Below are 9,834 nucleotides of genomic sequence, written 5' to 3'. Positions count from 1 at the left end.
CCTACCCTCTAAAACCCCATTCCATACCTCTGACAAATTCACATGGCGTTGGGTGATGAATTGAAGTCATAATAAGATAATAACTGTTAAGATAGGTATAAGGAATAAACATGATCTGTTGTTATAATGTTAAGAGTGGAGCATCCCCATGAAGAATGGATGAGGATTGGAGGTATGAATGTATGATGAGGAGGGGAAAGGTGAAATCCCTGTAGTGCTTGTGGTTACTCATTTAATCGCAGTACGGTAGCTCTAATAATATATGTTGAGAACATCGGTGATTTGAGATCAGTTCAGTATAGGGAAGCTAAGTTTATCATCAGATAAGGGAACCGAGTTCTATCCATATCCTAAAAGTGTATCGTCGGAAGAAGAAAATTACGGAAGATAATATTAAAATAGTATCGTCGAGCGAGTGAGTGGAGAGAGATAAAAGAGTGGAACGAAGAAGGGAGAGAGACGTTCTAAAAGTGAAATCATCGAAACAAGAATGTGAGTGGTGATAGATAAGTGGCCTGAGGCGTAAGGAAGATGTGCTGAAAGTGACGTCGCTAAAAATTGAGTGTAAAGTTAAATGTAGGTGTGGGCGTTCGCCCTACTGAGGAAATAATAGTTGGTTAGAATTATCAGAAGGCAGGTACCGATAGGAGTGTGAGTGAGCTATTGTGATGTAAGCGGAGAGATTCCCGAACCAAAGACTGTCAATCACTGAGTGTCGAGGCTACCCACTTGATGTAACTGGAGTAATCCTAGGAGAATGATAGGATTATAAGGATTATCATCTTAGCATGTGAAATTTTATTTGTAACGTGGGGACGGTCCATTATATGTGTAAGAAGTCTTGTATTGTTTGATTTTAACTTAAGTGTAATTTAGTACGTGAAGGGTGTACGTGAGAGTGTCATCAAATCAGAGAAACTTCTTTCATCACATGTGTTTCGGAAGTTACCTGATTTAACGGGGGAGTTTGTAACCGTATGCACCCTTCATGGAGGTATCTTATCTGTTTATGCTTAGCGATTGGGTTTGGCTGTGGAAGTGAGATGCCCCAGAGGGTTCATGGTCCTCTGAACTGGCCTTTTGTTACGAGGGACAGAAGGGAGGTTGGTGAGTCCATTGCATTCGGGGGGGTGTAGGTATACCTCCTTTCGTCCGTGCCTGTGGGGGTGGAGGACCTGTGGATCGAAGCTTCAAGAACGTTCGAGAAGGTGTGCAGACCGGAAGGGGTCCGTGCATTTGGTCATGAAGCCCTCCCAGTGGAAAGTTCGAGATGGTGTAGAACGTGGTTTCTGGAAGCAGCAGCGGGGGTAAGGGTTAGTCAGTGAGTGGAAGCCGAGGAGTCAGTGAGTAGAAGCCAGGTAGTGAGGGTGTTCCTGTGGAACCTGTGCTAGGGGGTTAACCGATCGAGCCCGCATCCAAAAAAGACGTAAGCGAGCCAACACCCATATACCCCTGGGATATAAGACTCATTCCGCTGAATTTAGTCGAGGCATACACCGCGCGGAAGTAAAGCGTATGGGGCAGGTGTAAAGGATTGTTGGACCTGTGTTTTTTAATTAAACAGTTAACTGTAAAAGATATGTACAAGTCATTGTTGGGCAGTTCTTTTCAGAGTTAACAGGAGAAGAAAGGCTCTATGGCTGGTTTCAACAAGACTCAGCTACTGCCCACACTGCAGGTCTATGCAAGCTTTGTCCAATGTCTTCGGGGACAGAATTATCAGCAGTGGTATTTGGCAAGCACATTCACCTGATCTTATTACTTGTGATTTTTTCTTCTGGAGTTGTTTGAAGGGCAAAGCTTGCAGCAGTAATCCTCGAACACAAGAAGATCTGAAAGAAAACATTCGTTGGGAAATTTCAAATATTCCTGCAGTGTCTTTAGAAGGTAAATCAAAACCTCTTCTGCCAGTGTGAGAAACATCTGCGTATTTAGGGACAGCATTTTCAACACCTCCTGTGATCTGTGAACAAACGTAAGAACTTCCCTTCATTCCAAATGTTATCGGCATGCTGAGTCATTAGTAAAATTTGCGTGCGCTTCGAGGCCGGCAGTGCACCAGTCGCAGTAAAGCTCAGAGCCATGAATACGTCAAGTTCAGTAAAAAATACCATGTACATCTTGCCCACATCCTCAAACAGTACATTACATTTTTACTAATTTTAATGCTTGCATATAGTAAGTCAGTAAAGGTATCCCTGTAAAAGGCCGTGGAGGCCCATAGGGTTGTGAGATGTTGGGGTTCCCACATTTTCTAGATAATTGGCTCATAGATGGCAGTAAGGTTGTCAGCCATATGTGCCGGCCACCCTTTGCCCCCAAGAATATTCCTGGTACATTTCTGTTAGAGGGTGAGTTGACCCCAGGGCCATAGTGCAGTTGGAAGGATTAGGTAACTCACATTTACATTTACACATTTCAGAACTGACCCTATGATAGATAACAGACTGGATAATGCTCATAAAAAGTAGCTCATTTTCTATTAGAATGTAAGGTGTGATGATTCCAATGACTGATGTGTATATACCACCTGAAGATGACTCAGAAATAGGGTCAAAACATGAAATGGGAAAGAATAAATATAAATACTGTTACTACTAGGTAGTTGTGTCGATCCTACTGTAAGAGTTACATGGTATGCTTTAACAGCTACAAGCAAAATGAGAAACAGATGCTTTGCTGTTCTTTTCAGATGTACTCAGCAGATAGTGTGGAGTCAAGTAGCAGAAAGCAGAGTAAGGCAGGATATGTGTGAATGCATGTGCCATAAACAGCACATATGAGTAGATGCCCAAATGTCTACTTACTCAAAAATTCACTGCATGAAAGCCATGCCATAGTTTAGGCAGTCTGACAATAGCTTCCTACTGCAGAGCCTTGTATTCAAGCCCTGGTGGCTTCATGTGAAATCAGTGATGGACAAAATGGCAATGGAGCAAGTTATTTTTAGAGTTTCTTTCATGTCCCTCTGCTAATCTTTATTCTGCCATACCTCCACGCTAAATCACCATCACTCCAGTGTTGTGACAGCCCTGACCAGGCAGCAAATTATGACATCCTACATCTTTAAGTTTGGACTTGATCACAGACCCAGCATCTTGCTGATAATTAAGTAAGGAAGTTCACTGTAACTACACTCTGTGAATTTATCTGACAGCAGAAAAGTTATGTCTGGTGTTGCCTGGCACAGTTATGATTTAATAGTTACATATTCTACAGAATATATTACCATTGTTTTACAGCACACACGAACACAAATTTTGGGCTTTATACTAATCCTATAATTTGGATGGTTTGATTGCAACATAAATGTTAATAAAAACTGTTTGAAAAGGGCTATTAAAAATGAACTGGTATAAATATATTTGATCTTTGTTTATACCATCTGAAAATTAATTTTACTAAAGGATACATCTTATGTTCTTCTGTGGAATACAACAGACTAAGATACAATTCTCTCACATCTCCACTGGTTTACCAACAGATGACAGCTTTTCTTCAACAACATCAAGTGATGTGTGCCCTTTGTGCTGAAACTGTAACTCCAGTTCTGGGTGTAGACATGATATGTACTTGGGAGAATTCTGAAAAAAAAAAAAAAGAAAGAAAACCATTTCATGTATAACTTTGTGTACCATGGCCCCATGACTGCAACCCATAATTCTCTTGTTTACCATTGTTATTTTGCTTACATGTTCCTTTATTTAGTTATTATTCAGTTTGCATACTGTACTGAATGAGCGATTAACAATGCGGCAAAGTTGGCCCCGCCTTAGCGCTATGCCACACATGCTGTAAAACGTGCACCTATAAAACTTCAAGTTTTCGACGATCGAGGAAACAAATTCCCATCTTCATGTTCCGAACCGTTCCGGACTCTTTCCCATCAGGGGGTTTACACTGTCCGGTACTCAGTGGATAGAACGTTCGCTGGATCGCATAACCCGAAATTTCTGTACTGCTTTTCTTCCAAACTAGCGCCCCATTCCAATTGCATACTTCACAGTTAATTAGGTAGTCATCCCTTTCTCTGGGGGTTATGTAAATAATGCACTACATTTTGTAAGCCGATCAATATAAACATCTACACTACGTCAAGAACGACATCGTACCGTCAATTTGCAACTGGATCCGGGCAGCTCGTTATGAATGAAATTTCTATATAGAAATAAGCGATGTATTAAAGATCATGTCAGCGAAACATTGCTTGATCCGAAGAGTTTCCTCATTCATAAATGCCAGATATGCTAGAGACAGTATACTACATCATATAACTTTGAAGTAAAACTTATTGTCCTTTATGATTATTAATGATTAAGGTGTCCATACCATCGATATAAAATTACCTGAAACAAAACTCATTTCTTCGCACTTCTTTCCCAACATCCACAACACAGACCGCCATATTGAATAAATTTGTGTTGGTTGCTTTTCATTTGTGTCCGAGAAAAATCTGGTTGTGGGAAGTACGTCACGAAGTAGAATAATACGAATTTTGATTGTTTATGCCAGGTTGTTTATCATATATCTTAGTTTTATGTTTTATATGTGATTTCCTGATGGAGTGTTGGAAAACTATTTGCTAAATGTGATTGCATTGCTTTAAGCTGTATGTTAGAAGGGAGCAATGGCAGAAGATACTGGAATTAAAGATTCTGATTTAAAATCAAAACACTCCAGGTGTAAATCGTTTATCCGTTTTATTAATAACACAGACCGAGTGGTGGATGTTATATGGATAAATTTCGAAGGACAACATGTTAAGTATAAGACTCTTCCACCAAGTGCATTCTTCGATTGCAATACATATGTTACACATCCATGGCTGTTTTTTGATTCTGAAACACACGATAAACTTGTGGTAAAGTCTGAGGAGGTTTTCCGCCCTGAACCATGGTATCTGCAGTATCAGCAGGGAGAGGATTTACCACGCAAGCCAGGCAGAACCCTTGTGTATATTACCATTCCAGTATACACACTTCGTGAAAGATCACTGCAGGTTGTGAGGAACAATCTATCACAACCTGAGGATGCATTTAAATTAGAACTGCCCAGCACACTGCAAAAAGAATTGGCATCCAAGATAAAGGAAACTTTGGAAACTCAAATTGTTGCCAATTAATTGTCATGTAAATATCATGTGTTTCTGGACATCATAAAAGCATGAACCAGAAGTATGGTTTTCATTATACTCCCATAATTTGTAACTGAACTAAATGTGACATCCATTTCATTACAAACAGTGCATTTATTTTTGGACTCAGTTAAGTGATTTAATTTAATTTATTGATACTTCAAGTAATCCATACAGGTGATAACAAGTCACCACAGATATAGAAGTAGTCCATTATTAAAAATGAGTACAATAGTAGCAGTTATAACACACAGCCTTGTCAATAAATAAGACTATGTAATCAAGGACACTATTTGTATCAATCACAACAATAATTCATATAACACTAAAACATACTAAAACAAAATAATATACAAAGAAATAACACAGCTGTAAATAGGTAATATAAAAAACAATTACACTATGTATGATCCATCATTATGCTGACCATTCAAGGTATTCTTTTACTGAATAAAAGGATTCCTTTAAGAAAAATTTTTAGAAACTAATTTGAATTTTTAACGTAATATAACAGTTCCCTTATATCACACGGTAAATGATTAAAAATTTCTATAACAATATAATAAGCACCCTTTTTGCATTTGGTCAAATTTACTGATGGTATGTGTAAATTAGTACTTTGTCATGTATTTATAGTATGTATTTCATTATTAATTACAAATTGGTGTATATTTTTTACTACCAATAACAATAAAGGAAACATTGTACAGGATGGGGTGCAGAAACCTCTTTTTTTTTGAAGGTGAATAAAAGAAAAATTATTGCTGATAGACAAAATTTATGTTTAGCTAATGAAAGAACATACTTTAAAGTTTTAAATCATGTAGTTTTAAACAAAATATCTTGAAGGTGGTGGCCACCGTTCTCTATGCACTGATGGAACTGTTTTCTGAAGTTCCCCTCTGCACGTTCCAACATGTGCACCAGAATTTGGGCTACTTACTGCCAAATAACATTCTTCAGCTGAAGCAGGTTTGTGGGGTGATGTTTAAAAACCTCTGCCTTGAGGTATCCCCATAAAAAAAAATCACAGGGCATTAGATCAGGTGAGTGCACTGCCCACGGGATGTCACCTCAAAGCGAGATAAACCGTCCGGGGAACTTTGCCCTCAAAACTGTCATCGAAGCTTGGGCTGTGTGGGCCATGGCACCATCCTGTTGGAACCAGACATTTCCTAGATGCATTTCTTCAAGAGTTGGTTCAAAAAAGTTTTTAATCATGTCCACATACCACTGTGAATTGACAGTAACTGCATGATTGTCTTCTTCAAAAAAATAAGGGCCAATAACTCCAACTCTCGACAGTGCACACCATACTGTCACCTTATCACTGTGAAGTGGCCTCTCATGGAGCTCTCTGGGATTCTTACCACTCCAATAGTGCATATTCTGCTTGTTTACATATCCAGATAGGTGAAAATGTGCCTCATCACTAAAGAAAACAAGTGTGTCAGGGGGTAAAGTTTCCAATAACGTTTCACACACCGTTATTCGATTCTGGAAATCATGTGGTGACAATTCTTGCACAACAACCATCTTATAGGGATGGAAATTAAGATGTTTGTGAAGAATTCAGCGCATTGAACGATTGGATATGTCTAGGGCGACTGCACGTTTCCAAGAGGAGCGTCTTGGAGATCTCAAAATCGACTGTCGAACTGCCTCCACATTTTCTGGCATCGTAACGGTCCATTGTCGTCCTGATGATTTTTTCACCACACTCCCGGTTGTCCTAAAGTTCTCTACCCACAAAACAATCGATTTCCAGTCGTGAACCAGATGTCTGGGCTTAATTCTGAAGTGAGTACGGAACGCACGCTGCACTGCCACGTAGGAATGGTTGTTCAAAAAATAGGCTTCAACAGCAAATGCACGCTCCTCACTCGTCCACCTCATGTTTCCTTCTGAGGGGTATTAGACAAAAACTTCCGCAACTGCTGTGTTCGCTGAGCCTATCCCCACTTTTCTGTGACCTCCCCTCCCTTCACAATGCATATTCACAAAAAGGAAGTTTCTGCACCCCACTCTGTAAATAATTAGGTGTCTAAAAAGTCCCCGGCAAGATATTTTAGGATTCACATTCATAATATTTCTTATAATTCTATTCTGTACTATAAAAACGTTTTTACTATTAGTCGTCTTTCCCAAAAGGGCAACATCATACGTGATAATAGAATGAACATACGGAAAATATACAATTTTTAAGTCTTCTATAGTTAAAAACAATTTGAGAGATCTAATAACAAAACAAGCAGACTTTAATTTAGTAATCACTTCATTTATATGCTCTTACCAAAATAAAGTCAAGAGTCACGCCTAAAAATCTGTGTAGTGAATGTTATTTATTTGTTTCTTCATATACTTTATTGGAGAATTATCGATTAGACACAGTTGTTTTAGAATACATATAATACATTTTATTAAAGTTCAAAGTCAATGAATTAGCTTGAAACCAACCTATTATCTTCCCAAGAACAGTACTGAGATTTTTTTCAAGCTGCATAAAATCTGAAGTGGTTAGTATTAAGTTAATATCATCTGCAAATAGAGTACGTTTCGATATATCACCTATTACAGCTGGTAAATCATTAATATACAACAAAAAAACAGTGATCCAAGAATTGATCCTTGAGGAACTCCCAATCTAACTTTTTTCCAGTCTGAGAAGCATTTAATAGATGATTTATCTTTTATTACTACCCTTTGGTATCTATTATTTAAATAAGAGGCAATCAATTTAAAACATGTTCTCGTACACCATAAAAATCCAACTTTGTCAGCAATAATTCATGATTTACGCTATCAAATGCCTTCAGTTATTCAGTATAGAGGGGGTGGGTTTCCCCATGCACTGCGACTAATAGTCTATTGTACATCCCCCTTTAATTTCTACTGTTGCCATACTCTACCAATACTGGTGCCCGCTATCTACCCTTTCTGCCAGCGAGGTTGGCCCTCTGCTGGCAGTGGTACCCAATAACTCCCCTTTCTGCCAGCGAGGTTGGTCCTCTACTGGCATTGGTACCCGATAACTTCCCCATCTACCGGAGGCATTGGAAACTACTTGGGCAGGAAACTTTTTGCCTAATTTTGCTCAGAGGTCTCCTAGAGACATGAGGATCTATTACGTGCCATAAATCTATGACACGGGACCCACGGCTTAAAGTCCCTCCCAGAGGACTTGTTACCTGAATTTTTCTGCCCTTAAAAGTTCCACGACCTCCACCGGGTTTGAACCTGCATAACTTGAGTCATGAGGTGGGAACGTTACCCCTAGACTACGGAGGCTGCTTATCAAATGCCTTGGTCAGGTCACAAAAGATGCCACCAACCAATTTTTTATCATTAAATGCCTGCAATATATAATTAATTAAATTAAATTAGTGGTTTTTGAAGAGCTATTTTTCCTGAATCCAAACTGCTCAGCAGCCAAGATGATATTATCAGATATGTGTGTGTGAGGTCTATTAAAAATAACTTTTTCAAAAATTTTGGAAACTGATGTAAGTACAGAGATTGGCCTATAAATAGATATTTCAGACCTTTCACCGTTTTTGTATACATCAGATGCACTTGTGAATATTTCAACGTGATGGCAATATGCCTGTAGACAGGGACCTATTGCATATATAAATAAGAGGAAACGTTATAAAAGGCATACTCAATTTCAATATTTTCATAGGTATTTTATCATAACCATATGAATTCTTATTTTTATGAGATTTAATAATATCTTTCATCTCATTACTAGTTACAGGTTCATATTTAAAGTTATTAATGGGTCCTGTGGGTACTGAAGATAAGTAATGAAAAAACTTATCTTTATTTAAAATTGACCCTAAAGTTATATGTGAGTTGTCCAACCGATTATCCATCATAGTATTGAAATATAAATTAGTGATGTATATAATTTAAAGTGTTACGTATATTTTGACCAGAGCGGTTATTTGTAATAGCCACAAATTATGAATATGTATATTCATATCTTACTGCATTTGTTTTTCTGGCATATATTAATACAGGACCAGTACTACTTATTTTTTCATTTTTTAAAACAGTCCTTACAAAGTCGTTTAATGACATGAAAATATGATCTTATATTGAACAGCTGGGAATGAACTTTATTCAGTATGAACATCTGTAGAAAAATTGAGATTTGAGGTTTTAATGGCGGTGATTATAAACATTGCTATCTTCTTGTATGTGATGCAGTATAGTCTGGAAGATATTTACCTATATTTTTCAGGAATCTCTACTACCTTGAAGATAAAGCCAACAGGTTTCTCCAAAATACAGTGCAACTTTGATAATCCAAAATAATTAAATAATTGTTATAATCAGATAGACTTGAAAGGATTCTGATGATGGTATAAGGTGTATAGAACTCTTAGGCTAATTTTGGACTCTATCCATCGTCTGATATATATATATATATATATATCTGTGGTTTTTTGTCTTATATACACCAGACGATGGATAGTCCAAAATAAGCCTAATAGTTCTGTACATGGCATAGTCAGACTATAAAATCATACAGGTTACTCAATTTCAAATAAAAATATCTAACTTTTTAGTAAAGTTATTTATTTAAAAGATTTATTGGTACATTTTTATGTAAATAATAATTGGAACCTGCAGGCACTAGACTGCACGTTGGGCTCTGGGCAAGCAGTAACCAGATTACATCACTGACCACGTAG

General features: G+C 37.8%; 2 protein-coding genes and 1 long non-coding RNA gene across 7 annotated transcripts in view; 2 read left to right on the top strand and 1 right to left on the bottom strand.

Annotated features, from left to right (window-relative positions):
- LOC111869960 overlaps positions 1–1,409 on the top strand; it is a 5,191-nt gene extending 3,782 nt beyond the window's left edge. Inside the window, exon 2 of the long non-coding RNA XR_002843774.2 lies at positions 995–1,409. This is a non-coding gene — a long non-coding RNA (uncharacterized LOC111869960). The remainder of the gene's footprint in view (positions 1–994) is intronic.
- The window catches only part of LOC117282748 (trafficking protein particle complex subunit 2-like protein), a 12,471-nt gene extending 8,042 nt beyond the window's left edge, over positions 1–4,429 (bottom strand). For 2 of the 5 annotated variants that reach the window (XM_033753614.1, XM_033753617.1), the window contains exons 1-2: positions 4,347–4,429; positions 3,479–3,584 (exon numbers count right to left, since the gene is read on the bottom strand). In XM_033753614.1, coding sequence (XP_033609505.1) covers positions 3,479–3,584; positions 4,347–4,405 — 165 coding nt within the window. In that variant the 5' untranslated portion in view covers positions 4,406–4,429. The other 3 variants (XM_033753616.1, XM_033753615.1, XR_004513607.1) reach the window with 3 other exon arrangements.
- On the top strand, positions 4,426–5,939 carry LOC111869957 (von Hippel-Lindau disease tumor suppressor). Its single transcript, XM_023861853.2, has one exon. It carries the CDS (start codon positions 4,628–4,630, stop codon positions 5,120–5,122), a length of 495 nt encoding a protein of 164 aa, XP_023717621.1. The 5' UTR covers positions 4,426–4,627; the 3' UTR covers positions 5,123–5,939.
- The last annotated feature ends 3,895 nt before the right edge of the window (positions 5,940–9,834 follow it).

The sequence above is a fragment of the Cryptotermes secundus genome, unplaced genomic scaffold, assembly GCF_002891405.2.
Source record: "Cryptotermes secundus unplaced genomic scaffold, Csec_1.0 scaffold1430, whole genome shotgun sequence".
NCBI lineage: Eukaryota > Metazoa > Arthropoda > Insecta > Blattodea > Kalotermitidae > Cryptotermes > Cryptotermes secundus.
The sequence above is the reverse complement of the archived record's forward strand: the minus strand, read 5'-3'. Positions and strand labels throughout refer to the sequence as shown.

Coding starts and splice junctions, on each gene's coding strand:
- LOC111869957 (XM_023861853.2), top strand. CDS start 4,628: ATGGCAGAAGATACTGGAATTAAAGATTCTGATTTAAAATCAAAACAC.